The sequence below is a fragment of the Lycorma delicatula genome, chromosome 4 (genome assembly GCF_047948215.1).
Source record: "Lycorma delicatula isolate Av1 chromosome 4, ASM4794821v1, whole genome shotgun sequence".
Taxonomy (NCBI): Eukaryota; Metazoa; Arthropoda; class Insecta; order Hemiptera; family Fulgoridae; genus Lycorma; species Lycorma delicatula.
The window spans coordinates 4,249,897-4,267,193 of NC_134458.1; the positions used below are offsets into that span (position 1 = coordinate 4,249,897).

General features: G+C 35.7%; 1 protein-coding gene across 8 annotated transcripts in view; it reads right to left on the reverse strand.

Moving 5' to 3' along the window:
- sand (potassium two pore domain channel sandman) overlaps positions 1-17,297 on the reverse strand; it is a 109,716-nt gene that overhangs the window by 34,045 nt on the left and 58,374 nt on the right. For all 8 annotated transcript variants that reach the window (XM_075362183.1, XM_075362179.1, XM_075362181.1 and 5 more), the window contains one exon: positions 13,181-13,479. In XM_075362183.1, coding sequence (XP_075218298.1) covers positions 13,185-13,479 — 295 coding nt within the window. In that variant the 3' untranslated portion in view covers positions 13,181-13,184. The remainder of the gene's footprint in view (positions 1-13,180; positions 13,480-17,297) is intronic.

Genomic DNA, 17,297 nt, shown 5'->3' on the forward strand with positions numbered 1-17,297 from the left:
TTCAGCGATATGACAGCACTGGAAGCGAGATCGATCCGGAGCTTAAAACATACGGTATACATTTTTGAGAACGAATATCCGATGGTGATTTCAGTCGTAAGTTTAAGAGGGCGCTACGGACATCGGTTTACCGCATCGATAAGCGGACCGACGGATGGTCGGTACCGTCCATCGCCGACAGTAACACTCGGTCGTCGAACTTATTGCCGGCTTTAGACGTAAATTTAACAAATTGTTTGGAAAAGTCTTAAATTTACGCTTATAAATTCTTTTATTTGACGTAAAAATAAATTTACCTGAAATTCCAAAGAATACTTTTTATTCTTTACGATAATTCTTACACGAACGCATAAAGTTTATTTAGAAGGTTACTTGCGACCGCAGCATCGATCGATTCGCCCGTTATTTTGTCCTTAATCTTAATTTTTTATCTCGATTTACAAAAAATTACATGAAAATTGAAGCAAAGATATATAACTTGTGACGCACCATGTACCGATACATAATTAAAATAAAATAACCATCAAAAAAGTTGTCAAAAAAATAAGGTTTCATTAAAGATCCGGTTTGGGTACCGCCTTTGCCTGTCGATCTTGTCGAGCTAAGAATTCGAATTAACGGTGCAACTGCAGAGGTAGTGCCTGATTTGCTGACGACAGTCTGGAACGAAATCGACTTAAGGGAAGATGTACGTCGCATTAAAAACAGAAGCCGTATCGAACCGAAGTGAACGTCGAGTGACAAACTTGATGTTTATTTCTACGAAATAAGACCTCAACCGAATCAGTAAGTTGTCTCAATAAATCTTTATAGGTGTATAAAATTTTGAAGGTCCTTTTTGAATCGTCCGGTTATGTTGTTTATAAACCCCTCTACATGTTTCTTCCATTTCTCGGCACTCTTCTGAAGCACTAACCTCCTGCTCGTGTCCAAAGAGCACCGTATCAACAATAATGAACGGGCCATCTTATCGAGCATTGATAAAAATTCTAATTCGCAATCGATGCGTTTTTTATGCCGACCTACAGAGATAGATATTTCAGAATACTCTAAAGCGTACTCCGGCGCATTTCGACCATGTAATCTGTTAAATATATTTGTCAATAAGAATCTATCTCAGAATTTGCGCAGAAGTTTTTTGGATCTCGGCATTTTAATTTCATATTCTTTTGTTATCGGGGTGGAGGTTACATTAATACCGATCGGGTTTTATTTGCGTAAACCTTTAGATTTTAAAAAGCATCAGTTTTTTAAATTTTCTGCTTACTCTCTTTACTGCTGCTTTAAATCGTCATCGCTTTTACCTTTTTTGGTGATTTTTCCGTACTTCGGCCAATTTCCATATAACTATTTATGTCCTTCCTCAAAGCTGTGCCAGGTAGTTAACGAATAGCTTGCCGGTTTTTTCCCAACAGTACGGTTAAAAGGACCAACATTTCCAGGGGTTTTGACCTGTTCATCCGTAAACGTTTTTGTTGGACAGTTTCACCTTTCCCTATCGGTTATAACATCTTCCCCGTCAGGTAAGTAGTAAACTCAAACCTCAAACTTTAGTGATCTGATGCAGGTCAAGGAAGCGAATCCCTTTTTCTCGCCTTAGGCCAATGGCGTGTTTAATCTGCTGATTTTTTTTCTTAAACACCTACTCGGCAGCCGACGCCGCAAGAAGTTTTTGAATATTTTGATTTCCACGTTGCGGATTGATTTTAAGTTAGCTTAACTTAGTATTACTTTTGTATAATCTTGACGAGATGGCTCCGACTAGGTTTAGGTGTTTAATGTGCGACGAAGCTTTGATGGCCGGCAAAAGAGACTGCCACGCAGGCGATGTGAAGAAATATTTCATATTAGTTGCGTAGGAGTTAGAGGTGAGAGTACGACTTCTAATGGAAAACAACTCTTTCAAACGGACGTTTATCGAGTGTAGAAAACTACCGAAGGTACTTATTATTCCAATAAGTACTAAATTTAAGAAGCGCTCTAATTCAGTCATATCGAATAATAAGGCGAGTAACGATGAGTTAATTTATTCTGTGACGAAGTAAAATTGCAAGAACGTTCTGCCTATTATTCTAATTTATTAATTAAATTCATGCAAATTTATTAATTAATAAATTTGAGAATTTCCAGAGAACGATTGCATCTTTCGTTAAGAAGGCGCTAAAAGGTGAAAGGGTCGCAGAGCTCATCGAAGCGAAAGCTTTAAGGAAAGTTAACGATATTACACTGCGACCGGGCCTGTTGCCAATAGTGCCGCCGTACCTAATGGAAAACGACTGTCTAAACGTAAGATTTAGCGCGGGCACAATGTGTCTCTAACCGAAGAAGACAATACTGTTGTTGATTCATTGGATGTAATTAACGACATCGCTAATACTGTATCTACAGATGTGAGTGATCGTGTTGATAATTGTGAACCGCCGAATACCGAATGGAAAACTATGATCAACAAAAAGAAAAATAATAAAAATTTTAATTTTAATTCTAAAAAAAAGCTGCTCTAGTGTTAGTAAGAAAAGTGTAGCGTCTTCTGCTAAAGTAAATAGGAAAGCTGTTGTTGGTAAAGACGAGAAAAATTTGCAGACGGTTAAATCTCGCTTTATAGCAGTATTTTTTAGTAGATTTGAGCCCGCTACTGAAGGTAAACGAGTTGAAGAGTTGGTTAAAATCTCTGTGAGCACCAGTTCTGTTAATTGCACGGGATTAAAACTAAATATAATGATAATATTCTTATTATGTTCCTGCTGTTCGATTGATAATATCATTGTCCCTGAGATTTGCCCCAAAGGAATATTAGTACTTCCTTATTACGGAAAGCTTTCTTCCGAGGGGAATTTGTAAGGATGGCGCTAATGTTAACAATAAGGAATGTAGAACCCCGAAGGAAGGTAATATAGTCAATATTAATGGGCCGTAAGGAATTAAAAACGTTTTACTAGAATTTACGGGGACTTAGAAAAAAAAAGAGTTTTTTTGTATCAGTAGATGGATCCTCATTCAGTGATATAGCGTTAACAGAAACTACATCCAACAATTGTTCTATAAAGAATAAAAATTTCTCAAATAGTTGTACTTGCATCGAGGAGATAGAGATTGCGCTGAAGCTGGTAAGAATCAGGGTGTAGTTGTCTTGCTGGCTGTAAAGAGTCCAGAATTGTATAAGGAGGGATATGGAGTTCACTTCTGGGTATGTTTGGATCCAAATTAAATCTAAGACGGCAGGAAATTATCGTCGGGTAATCGCAACTTCTACCCGGAAATCCATCCTGATTTTTTGGGCAATTATATTGAAAAATCTGAAAATGCTATTTCGGCTGTAATCGGTCCGGTGGAAACGATAGTGATTTTAATATACCTAAAGTTGACTAGGACTCGCTCATAATCCACCCTTATGCGCTAGGAAAAAGACAGCTTTGACTTTATTAATGACTTAAATTTTAACCGGTTCAATAAAGTTTCACCGGGAAGCGGAAAATCTTTTCTCGACTCGATCATTATCAACGATAAAGTTTCCGTCGGTATCGATGAAGGAATACAGACCGCAGATGCCCCTTGTGATCTCCTTATCGTTAATGCTGTATTCGATGACGTTACAGTAATTCAAAAAAGTCTACGATTTTAATAAAAAGATTCTGTCGGTTCGTACGTACCTAACTTTAAGAGATACCGATCGGTCTTGTTACGTCTTTCGACGATGCGCTGGCTGCTTTAACTGAGATCTTGCTACGAACCTTAGAGATGTATATTCCTAAAGGACGAATTCATATCGGAATATAACACCGTGGTTTTCTCCAGAACTTATAAAATGCCTTAAGATGAAGAAAACTGCTCGTAGAAGAATTAAAAGATCTGATTCTAAACACGACTGTGCGGCTTTTTTTCTCAGAAAAAAAGTGAAGTTTTTGTTCAGGAGGATACTCAGAAGAGAGTCTATATTATCGAATACGAGTTACGCACTAAGGTGAACGATCTGTTTAAATATATGAACTCTCTTGAAAAAAAAAATAAATAAAATGCGTGCGCCCGTTCAGGGCAGTAAAGGAATGTTAACTAATGCCAAGTAGATATGTGAAGCGTTTGGAGAATAATTTCGATCTGTTTATCGGCCTGCGTTATCAGAATTTTAAGCCGATCAAACAATCGATTTGTTCCAAGGTGATATATATGCTTAAAAAAGGGGCACGACGAATGATTTTTATAAGGTATCACGGAACTAAGACCTAACACAGCCGCTGGGTTCGATGATATACCCCTTTTGTCATCGAAGGATCGCTGCTGGTAATATCACCGGTACTTTGTGGATATTCGATTATAGTTTAAAACGCGGTCTATTTCCGGAATACCGGAACGTAACGTTGCTTTTCCTGTCCAAAAGAGGGCGAAAGTCATATACAAAAATACCGGTGAGATGTGTCCCGTGGAGAGATGCGTCTGGCGATTAAAGAAGTATGCTGTAAAAATATTGATATTTTTAATTCAACAATAAAGAATTTTAAGAGGTCGATTATCGGCCTTATGAAGTGTCCTTATGAAGAAGTTCATTAATTTTTTTAAGTTTAAAATTTAAGGTGTTTTCGGCTAATTTAATTACTTTATAATTCTTTTACTACCTTCTTTGATTTCCGCCACCCCTGTCATGAAAACTAGAATTCCATTTCCTAATAGGTCAATATACTACACTATGTTTTTTTTTTTTACCGTCCTACTACACTCGCTTCAACATCTAGTAAGGTCACTCAGCTTCTCCTGATCGGTTAGGTTATCTTCATGAAGGGAGGCCATCGGGAAAAAAAATAAAAAAGAGAAGCTATTATTACAACATATATTATAATATTCGAGAGTTATTTAAAAAAAGGAATAATTTTTTAAAGACCTTCGATATAGTGTTAGAGATATAGTCCACGCGTTTCATAAACACAAGTCACGAAGATATTTGTAGGAGACATTCTAAAAATCATCGTCAACCGTAAAAGATCGACGATGTTCTACTCGCTATTAATAGCGACAGAACGACCGGAATTTTTATTAAAAAACAAAAACGTAAAGGGTAAGCGGTTTAATTCTCGGATTTTTTTTTAACTTAACAGAGAGGCGCTTCACGATATGTTCTTTGAAAATGTACTTTTTGAACGACTGTACGAGTTAGCTTGTTTTAAATAGCGTTATTTTTAACACGTTTATTTTGTCAGCTGTTAGATGTTTAGGTAAGATAAAAAACGGGGGAGCAAGTGTTTGTAATAATCGTCGTACATCGTTTAATTCGTTACCTTTGGTTCCGATCTTCTCCTTAAAAGTGTTTTTTAAGTGTTGCCTCCTATAGACTTAAGAAACATAATTTTAAAAACGTCTACGCAATTTAAAAAATCGATCGTCCACCATTTTATACGTTATTCTGAATTCTTCCCGTTATTTTTCGACCGCTGAATTTAAGAAAGACCCGAAGAGGACAGGGGTTATTTTTTAAAATCGAGATTATTTTGATCGGAAACGTCGTAATAAATAAATATTTGCCTTTCATAGTTTTAGTTAAAATCGATCGTACAGAAAAGCAGTTAGTTATTCGACAAATAATTTTTTACGATGGGTACTATTAATAATATTTCATACTATTATAAGTTACTGAAAGCGTACGGTATAAAACGAGCTCTATGAAATGAAAAGTAAGACGATTAAATAGCAGCAGAATACTTTTCAAGGTGGACTTTTACGGTAAATAAAAAAAGGCTAGTCGTCATAATCTAAATAACAATCGGTTACTTTTGAAACACACAACAGAGATACCCGGTCGCGAGCGCAAATCGGCTTCAGAAGAGAAAATGAAATACTGAACAATTTCCAAAACCGATAACTAATCGGACTCGTAGGTGGATTTTTGGGCTTTTTTATTTTTTAAATAGCAAACACGGTTTTATTATCTTAAATCGATATTATGTTAATTTGCTAATATAAAACGACGCGAGGAATTTGACCGTTCCAAAGGCGACTGCCTTCAGAGTTTTAAATTCGGTTATCTAAACGGAGGTTCAGCCGTAGGCGTTTTACAACCTTACTTCTCCCGTTTAATCTCTACAACGTTACTCCCTGAGATATTCCAGAAGTTACGGAACCGTCAGATCGTAGGTATGCGGTTCGTTCACGAAACCTACATCGGGATGACGCTATTAATATTTGGTATTAATCGTGTTCTGTTTACGATAAAAACTAATCTCAAAAATACTTTACGATTCTTGGCGCGACTTTTTCCTTTCGCGTGGTTTTATTTTTATTAAAATCTTACGAAGCGACAGATACTGTAAAACGTTTCACGCTTTGATGACATTGATTTTTTTAACATCGGCCGTTTTTGCGTTTAATTAGTTTTGTAACCGCAATATCATATTAGTTATACAGAGATTTAAAAGTTTAGCGCTTTATTTGATATTTATTTCTATAACGTTCAACAAATTCTTATAGTTGGGTATTCACCGACAGGAATCGTTGTTTACAATCGATAATTTCTACGAGAGAGGTCATTAAATCTAAAGCAAGAGTCATAATGATGTAATCGGACGCGAATAACCTAAGCGTGTCGAATAAAGTATTCTTTCGGACTTAAAAATGCTAGGATCGCAAATTTTAATGGATAAATAAATTTTAGCGGAGAATAGAATATCAATTTGGAACCGATTTCGCATTCTGATCGTATAAAAATATCTTTACCGGTCAAATAATCGTCACGAGTTAAGGTGAAGTTATTTTAATCGAATATACGTTAGAAATAAACCAATTAACCGTTTAACGGGTCCACTATTATCGGTTTACGAGAGACAAACAGAAATAAAAAGAATTAAACAGAAATTTAAAAGAATCCGTGCAGGGTGACGCGCGGTGAAAACAAAAACACAGAATTTGGTCGACCGTAACAAAATCAAGTCGAGCTTAAAAGAAATTTTCGGTAATACGTTAACACTCGTAACAAACTGCGTTAGTTTTTCCTTGGCGTATGATTTTGATTTAACGAAGCAATCGTATTTAAATTCGTCCGATACATAAGAATATAGCACAAAAAATAAGTGAAGGTTCTAAACGTCGGGTTTTTTTTAAAAATAAAATTACAAAACTTACATTGAACCGGTCCGAACCGAGAGGATTATGACTATCTAGGAGACCGGATGAACGCTCCGACAGGCGACCACGACTCGCTGTTCTGTTTTGCCGTATTATACGGGCGCTGATCGTTCGATATCACAATGATCCGTCGAATCATAAGGTATGCTCCGACGAATAATTACAAAAGCGTACATGTAATTACACATACGACAAAAGAGAAGACGACGATTAAGAAATTTTGCTATTTTAAGTCGTGTATACTTACATATGCTACACGCCTGTGCGCAAACGCTTATCGGATAAAAACCGACTTACGGATTACAATTATTATTATTCTATATCGTTCTTGTGAAACGCAACTCATCCGCAACAGCTGTTTTTTAATATTTCGTGGTAAATTACAAAAACTGAAACTACGTAAAGAAAAAACACACCTGCAAGCGCTTCGTCGTGTTACACCGGTACACTGATGCAAAGACGACTACCGAGCTCCGGGGTCTCGGACGATAGCCGGCCGCCTTCTCTCTACCGCCCCGCGACCTCTTTGCGTCGGCGCGTGCGCCGAAACGAAACGATCGATCGTTTCACGATGGCTGACGCTACAGTAACCGAGTAGCGAGTACAGGAGTTCTGATACCGATCGAATTTCCCTTTAATTAAACGCGGTACAGCGACGCGCGTCCATCGTCTGCCGGCGATTAACTCACTGTCGATGTGTAAATACTGCACGTCATTTCGATTCGTATCGAAAAATATCGACTGCCTGCGATGTTCTTTCGATCGGATTCGACCGATTATTATCGGCAGACGGTAGAGAACTTGACCGTACGCTGAAACGGTAAAACGTTCTACGGCTACTCGAAGGTCAAATCGGTTTTTTTATTAGAAATTGGAATATTAAAAAAATCGCCAAAAGATTACCTTTTAATCGTTTTGAGAATCGCTGTAAAAAAAGTCCGCAAAAGGAAATTGTGTAGTCAATGATCCTATCGACAAGGTTATTCTTCTTTGTGTTGATATCGGTTATTTCTAATGTCACAACTACAGTATAATGTCGCGCAGTATAATTTTTTACCGGCGACACTAATATATATATATATATATATATATATATATATATATATATATATATATTACTAGTTATTTGTTACCGCAATAAAACTTTTCCGTATCACAGATCTGTTTCAGTAGTAAAACATCAAGCACCGCTGTCGCTACTAAGTACGAACATTTCGTGTAGATAAGAATATCGATAACTAATATATATGTAGAACCACCTGATGTTTTAATAGGAATAAAAGAAATTTAACGCTAATGAAGATAGATCTACGGATCCAAAAGCACCGTATAATGATAACAAAGCACTAACAATATTTTTTTTCTCGGCCTTTCATACGAGATGTGTATTTTATCGGTAAACTTTTACTTCATATATAGAAGTATTTGGTAATAGATACATTTTATAAATATTTCATTCTTTGTAGATTTGTTATCACAATAAAAAAAGGGCAGCGGTGTCAATAATCCGCACGTTATCAACAAACATGCACGTTCCTTTCGGTCGTTTCCGTTTTTCACTGTTACGTACTTTTCGTACGTACCGATAGAATTTTTAATGCATATGTAATATAATAGATTCTGTATTATATAAAATTTTGAATTCTATAAAATAATTATATTTTATAAATATTATATATATAAAACAGGAACACAAAATACTCAGATCCAAATAAGTCACTAAGTAAATAACAGAAATGAATATAAATACGCAGATAAAATATTTAGATCACAAATATTCCAAATTGTAATTCTTCAGATAAAAACAACTATTATACAATATTATGATATTATTACTTCAGTTGCGACTGATAAAGCCTCGCATTGAAGGCGAAAGGTTGTGTTGCTGTTTTGTATTTTCTTTTATTGTAAGCAATAATATCGGGTAGTTGTTTCTACCTGAAGAATTATAATATGGAATATTTGTGATCTAAATATTTTATCTGTGAATTTATATTCATTTCTATTATTTGCGTACTGACTTATTTGGGTCTGAATACTTTATATTCCTGTTAACATCCAACCGAGAAGTTATCGTTTATTATTATATATATATATATATATATATATATATATATATGTGTGTGTGTGTGTGTGTGTGTGTAAAGTGTATCACGAAGTTCTCCCGGGACTTTCATAACCTATTCTACTCGTGAAAATAATTGAAGAAGTTCCTATAAACATGTCCTAAAATGTTTCGTTCTAAATCACTGAAAATATTCAAGATCATTTTCTTTCATCAGAGGTGTTGGCTATAACAAATTTTTGGAATATTTTGTGAATTGAATTTATAAATTTAACTAACTATTTTTAAATTTTGTTATAAAACAGTAATTCTACAAATTTAATCTTTAAAACAAATTCCTTGATTCGTCGGTTTATAAAATTTTTGACGTGAAACGTCTTTAAACTCAGATCGAAACATACGGGTACCAGAAGATATTTGTAGCGTAACGTATCGTCCTGCCTTAATAACTCCCTAACTATCGCGTACTCTTCCGTGCAATTCTGTGTACCTCACTAACGCGCGTTTGCAACCGCGAGTTAGCAAACGCTATCATGTGAACGAGCCCTTAGTCTCAGAGACATAAATGCGGTGTCATTTTATAACTTACACGGTCAGATCGCCGATACAACTGTGAGTTTGCGTCACTGGCGAGTGAGTTGGTGGAAAGGGGGCACATCGCAGATCGGCCAAAACCGGCGCTCTCGTTCATTTCCACTTACTCTAGCTTACGACTTAGACGTGATAGCATGGTGATTCGTGTGTTTGTGATTAGAGTTTGTCGAGATAGATCGAGTTAAGTAGTAATAAGTGTATTTTGGACAATATTTACGTGTAAAAAATTAAAGTAAACGTAAAAAGTATAAAAATTCAATATGTCAGCCTCAGCCTCTGCAAAAGGCAGCCGGAAATGTAAATTACGAATATCATTAGAAAGGGGAGGTTATGAGACACGTACAGGTACCCCAGTGTCCGATGCCAAGCGAGCGCGACTGTTTCGGGCGTCGCAAAGCTAGCACGGCGCGCTCAGTGAACGCGTTAAACCAACTACCGTGCGCCCCGACACAGCCCCACCCGAGTTTTTGCCTTTATATCTAGTAGAGTACGATTTCAATATATATTTTTTTCCATCGTTATACATTTTTATAAGTTGATATTGCTATCGCAATTCGTAATTTAATGTTTAAATTTTTTTCTAAACGCTGGGTTATGCATTAATAAACTTATATTTCTTTACATAATGAAGTGTAACAGATCGATTTCAATTAATTTATAAAATTATAAAGATTGAAATCGATAACAAAAGAAATAATTTTTAGTTATATTAACTCGTTTACAAAGTTGTGACCTTGTACTAACAAGTTTACAAAGGTGTCGGATTCGGAAGAAGTACAGACACGATTTTAGTGTTCGGGAAAATATTACGTTTTGTTAAATCTCACATCTTTGAAAATTCCATACTTCAAAGTGTGTGTGTAAAAATTTGCATAAAATACCACAACTTTCGAAGTTTTTTGTTTTTCTTTATTTTCTAAAGCTCAAATCTAGTATTTATATTTTGTCATAAACTTAATTTATCAATGAATCGTGATAAGTCTTTTAACTAGTGAATGAATATAAAAATATCTCATTTGATGTGAAAATGGACACAAAATGACCCTCTCGGTGAAGCAAGAATGTGACTTTTTTCCGCTTCAAATTTCCGTCCAATTAGAGAATTGAACATGTCTGACAACCAACAGCTGATGATTTTTATTTTCCCTACGGTTAGCAGAAAAACTGGCTGTCAGCTAACAACAGATGAAACATAACCGCATTTTCACTATGTTTTGTTTATTTTTTTGAGCTGGGCAGTGTTTTGATTGTAAAAGAGTCCATTATTATATTGTCATTACGAGTGATAGCGAGTGTTGTGATGATAGACCTACAACAACAAATGAAAATAATTTTAAAGTTGAAGAACATGTTAATGAACAAAAAAATGATGATGTAGATTGTGACCCGAATGAATACGATTCCATGGATTCAGAGGTTAGTGATAATGAAAATAGGATTACTAGTACTCCTCATTGCTAGAAGCGGTCGAGAATACGTTCTCCAACCTTCACCGATTATACGAAGAACGTGACAGAATATTATTCGAGATATGTCTGGTTTGCATTCTCCTGGAAAACATATAAATGTGTAACCGACTCGCTTTTTCTTTTTCTTACCGATGAAGAAGCCTGCAGAAGAGGTTGAGAGACAACAAACAAGAACGAGCTTCTTGCATTTATTGGAGACTTGATTCTTATTGGAGCATTCAACGACAACTTCATTGATGTTCGTGGTTTGCGGTCAAAAAACTGGACGTGCAACATATATTTCTAGTATGAGTAGGACTAGGTTTTAAAATCTGCTTGAAATCATAAGATTTGATGACAAAACAACAAGAGAGGAGCGAAGTGAAAATGATAAATTATCAGCATTACATGAAGTTTTTGAAATGATAAATGAAACTTCCCAACTTATTATAGTCAGATTTTGTTATAGACGAAATGCTATGTTTATTCCGCAATATGTGTTCTTTCAAAGTTTGTATGAAACAAAGCATGTAAATATGGGATTTTAATTAGAATATTAGCAGATTGTACAGACCGATATTTGCACAATATGGAAGTCTATGATGGAAAGAAGGAAGAAGTAAACCAAGGACCTACTGAAGTTGTAAAACGGTTGCTTTTACCGATCAAAAATACAGGGCACAATACTACAACCGATAGGTATTACACTTCGGTAGATTTAGCGGAGGAATTTTATAAAAACTGGGGTCTGACAGCAGTCGGCCCATTGCGTTCAAATCGTAAACATATTCTGGATGACTTGAAAGTTACTAAAGGCAGAGAGAAATTTTCAAGTATGTTTGCGTTTACCGAATCTTCTCCAAACAGTGCTCCAGTGACATTAGTGTCATTTATGTACCTGGAAACAAACCAAAAACGTTTGCGCTTCTCGTGCTATCTATACGACATTGTGACAAAAAAGTTACAGAAGACGATAAAAGAAAGCCTGATGCAATATTTTACTATAATATGACTAAAGGAGACATAGATACAATTGACCAGATGGCAAGAAAATATACTACTAAACGAGGCACTCGTCGTCGGCCATTGTCAGTATTCTTTAAGTTACTAGACATAATGTATATCAGTGCATATACAACTTGCATTCTAAATGACCCTGAGTGGCACGCAAAGAAAAATTCGTCGAAGATTGTTTCTCCAACAACTCGGCCTCAGCCTCATTAAACCAAGTATTGAAGAGAGAGGAAAGAACACAGCACGTCTTGAGAAACATGTGTTCCGTACAATGGAGCTCACATCAGGAATCAACTTTATAACCTCAAAAAACCAGGAAGAAAGGACTGCCAGCGGAAGAGGGCGATGTCATCTTTGTTGCAACGAGTGTAATACTAAAAGGGAAAAGACACATACAAGGATGCCGGTGCATCCTTGATGTTATCCTGTAGGGAGATCGCCCGCAAACCGACTCGGGGATTCCGTTTTCTGTCCGGCGACTGCGGAACATCCTAACGGCCAAAGCGCTTATCGGGTAAAGCTAGCCCTTCTAATTTTTCCCAAATAAATATATTAACGGTAAAATAATTTGGAGGGTTTGCTGAATTCCTCCGTAACCGCCCGGGTAAGACTGCGGAGGTCAAAAAAGAATTCTGTAGGGACAACTTTCTCGAAAGCGGTACGTACGTGTAAAGAATGACGTGTTAAGTTCTGTAATCCGAATCGAATGTACCGAGCGGAGTTTTGAAATATTAAAATGAAATTTCTTCGAGAACGAGTAAAAAAATTCAAACGACGACGATTACGAGATATCGTGACTACAGGCCGAGAAACAAAATATTCTTACAGCCGCATCTTATAGATCGTTCTGCGAGACGATCTACGCATTCGATCGTTGTACAAGGAATATTTTATAATAATATATAAGACGCACCAATAATCTAAGTTTAACTTAAAATAGTCTAAATGTTACCTGACTACCGACGACAGCGAGCTATCCTTCTTAGGACGTCTCCGCAGGTCCTAAATTTGTGAACGACTTCTTCCTGCATGAGATTAAAGCACATAGCGATAAGGGCCATACCGAGCATAAGGTACATCGAACAGAATATAAAATTCAATCCGACTCCTTGTATCGAAGTTATTTTATGATCACGAGGAACGATATCGCCGAATCCTATCGTACTTAACGATATAAAGCAGAAGTAGGAGCCGTCCAGAAGATCCCACGACTCCCAACGTGAAAATAGTATGGCACCGCCGTATACGTACCTGCAAGCAGAACAAGCACAATAATATACAAAATTTTGATCGTGATAATCCTGACGACTATCGTAGTTGAAACAATGACAAAAAATATATCGTAGATGATGATGAATAGTTATAAAATTCAAATTTATTACGTTGGATTTTTACAACAGTTAACTATACGTATAAGTAATAAGGTAAACGTACGTAATATAAGGTTATGTATTTTTTTTTTTCAAAATTGGCTGAAGTAATGCAGACTTTTAACAGTAAATTACGCTATACTTGGTAACATTTATGTAATTACGGTATGTTTTATCTATTAGGGGTGGTAATGTTTTGAGTCCGCTTCGGTCATTTCAAAAAATCTTATAAACGGGCGCGCTATTAAGAATTTCTAAAGATATCGAGAGAGTTAATTCATAACATTAAATAAATTTTTAATACAATAATTTTAAAAATGAATAATTCTACACGTGATGCAAATTCGTAAAATCTGTAACAGAATAATACAAAAGCATTATTATATCGGTTAAATATTAAAGATAATATATATTTATGGTTTCTTCTTTTTTTAAATTTTATTTGAATATGGAGATGTAGGATATAATAAATATGACGATACCAGAAGATCGGTGAACAATAAAAAGGTACAAAGGCAAAGTAAAGGAACCGGCCGAACACCGATAACAAAAATAAGAAAACTTTTCTCCAAAGTTTATTATAATTTATTTCGTCGGATTTTAGTCTTTTTACTTCAGATCCTTATCGTGTCTCCCGCGCTGGAACGCGCGGAAGAGGCCTACATAAAATTCGGGTTTATCTAGTCTCTTTAGGATATAATTGTAACTTTATATACATCATTACCGCCAAATTATCTATTTATCTTCTCTTTTAAGCTTTTCAAAGGATCGTCCTTAACTACGACGTAGTTTTATCGAATCTGTTTCTCGTTCAATCGGATCGCACCGTAAAAATAATAATAAAACTCACCGAACTCGAGTTCTATATTCCGTCTCCTCCTAACACCGAAGATAAACCCTCCATCGATTATTTTGTCCTTCGTCACCGTCTTCAATCCGATCATCATTTTTATTTCTGAAAGCCGTAATTTTAGTCTTGAGCGGTGATAGTTTGAGGCTCTAATAATCGTCGATAACAGAAATATCGTGCGCGTCTATCAGCAAATTCTCTGAAAAACTGCTTTGTCGTCAACATACAAAATAAATTCAGTTATTTGTCAGCTCCGATCGCTATTACCGCGACAAATTCTAATTTTAACTCTCAAATTACGTCGCCTAAGTAATATAAAATAATTTTGAAACATACAACGCTCCGGACAAACTCGTCGGTTTATATTTCTCCTCGTACCCGACCTTTCTAAACCGTAACGATTACTAGTAATATGACGATATGCGATGTTGAAAGGTGTAACGGCAGTAATATTTTATTTTAGAACATTACACTCATCCTTTAAGGCAGAAATTTATAGAATTAACGAAATATTTATTTACCGAACGGTAGAAAACAACTTTCAAGGTAAAAACACTTTTCAGAATACGGCCGATAATAGCATCCCCCTCCGCTATTTAGATTCTTAGTCGATTTTATTTTAACGTCCGTTTGCGACCCGGTAGCTATGAATCGCGACACGGTGTTGTGAAAAAGTAATTCAACTTTAGTCGGTAAGAAAAAAGTAAAATATAAACGGAAACTGTGTGAGATAACCCCCGATAACAAGAGTTGTTACCGGTCTGGGGAACGGATAGAATAGAACGGTTGCAAAAATGATAATTACGTTAATCTTATAACAGACTTAAAAGCACTAAATATACCCCGTTAAAGTCGTGTGACGGTATAAGTTGTATCTATACGAAGTATAAATATCGAATACCGAGAACGAAAAGGAATTTTATTGTACACGTACGAACTTCTGTTATAATAAAAACCATCTAGAGGAATGAGATCTTTTAAAGTAAAATCAAAAGTGGTAACCGCGTAATTTTAATTTTAATTAATTTTTTAAACCTTTATGTAAAAAAAAATTCTATATATTTTACCATTTTAATGTTTAAATCATAAACGGTTTAAAAGAAGCAAAAATATAGCCGAGACGAGTAACATGAAGTAACTCTTAGAAGAAATTCAACAATTAGGTAACCTTGTTCGCCGAGGCGTATCCTGTCCAGGAAGACATTTCACCTAGTAAAATTCCATACTTTCACCTTTAAGAGGTTTAATTAATAAACCCTCCTCTATGAATCATGAGACCTTGCCGCTGGTGAGGGGGCTTGAGTGCTCAGTAATACAGAGTAGCTGGACCGAAGGTGCAACCATATCGGAGAGGTATCTGTTGAGAGCCAGACTAAGCAATGATTCCTGAAAGAGGGCAGCAGCTCTTTCAGTAGTTGTTAGGGGCTTGAGTCAGGACGACTTAAACGGCCATATCGACATCAATCAGTCCTCTGAGTACTGCGCAGCTGAAAGCAATGGAAAACTACAGCTACTTTTTTTTTCCAAGAAAATGTGGCTCTCTGCATTTTCATATAGCAATGATGGAGGCGCCTTCCTTGGTAAAATATTCCGGAGGTAAACTAGTCTCCCGTTCGGATCTCCGGGTGGGGACTACTAAGGAAGGGGTCACCAGAAAATTAATTTCTAGCCGAGAGTAAAAAGGATTTAGAAGAAACAATGAACGGCATAGATGCAGTCCTACGCAAGAACTATCGCATGAAAATAAACAAGAACAAAACAAAAGTAATAAAATGTATTAGAAATAACAAAGATGGACCAATGAATGTGAAAATAGGAGGAGAAAAGATTATGGATGTAGAAGAATTTTGTTATTTGGGAAGTAGAATTACTAAAGATGGACGAAGCAGGAGCGATATAAAATACCGAATAGCACAAGCGAAACGAGCCTTCAGTCAGAAATATAATTTGTTTACATCAAAAATTAATTTAAATGTCAGGAAAAAATTTTTGAAAGTATATGTTTGGAATGTCGCTTTATATGGAAGTCAAGCTTGGACAATCGGAGTATCTGAGAAGAAAAGATTAGAAGCTTTTGAATTGCGGTGCTGTAGGAGAATGTTAAAAATCAGATGGGTGGATAAAGTGACAAATGAAGAGGTATTGCGGCAAATAGATGAAGAAAGAAGCATTTGGAAAAATATAGCAAAAAGAAGAGACTGTTTTACACACCACATCTTAAGGCATCCTGGACACTCCAAACATATACTTTCAAAAATCTTTTCCTGACATTTAAATTAATTTTTGATGTAAACAAATTATATTTCTGACTGAAGGCTCGTTTCGCTTGTGCTATTCGGCATTTTATATCGCTCCTGCTTCGTCCATCTTTAGTAATTCTATTTCCCAAATAACAAAATTCTTCTATCTCCATAATCTTTTCTCCTCCTATTTTCACATTCAGTGGTCCATCTTTGTTATTTCTAAAACATTTAATTACTTTTGTTTGTTGTAAAGTTTGTTAAGTATAAAGTAGTTTTATTAACTTAAAAACCGTCCGGTTCAAAAACTCTCTAATCCCAGCGAGGATAATGAGAAAAAACAAGTTTTAAAGTGCTAAACTGGCGGTATTTTTGCGATTTTTGCACAGACGCAAAGTCAAATAAGTTTATAAGTAGTCAAAATGTTTTCTTTTTTAACTTTACTGATTTTTTTTTTAAATTAGTGAGTAACGAATGAAATCCCTCCGATTAATAGAAAACGCGTTGGAAATAAAATACGACTAGCTACGACTTTTTATAACAATTATGAAGCAAATTATAGGTTTTAAACTTATCGGCAAAGATATTACAAAACCTGTTTAATCTTAT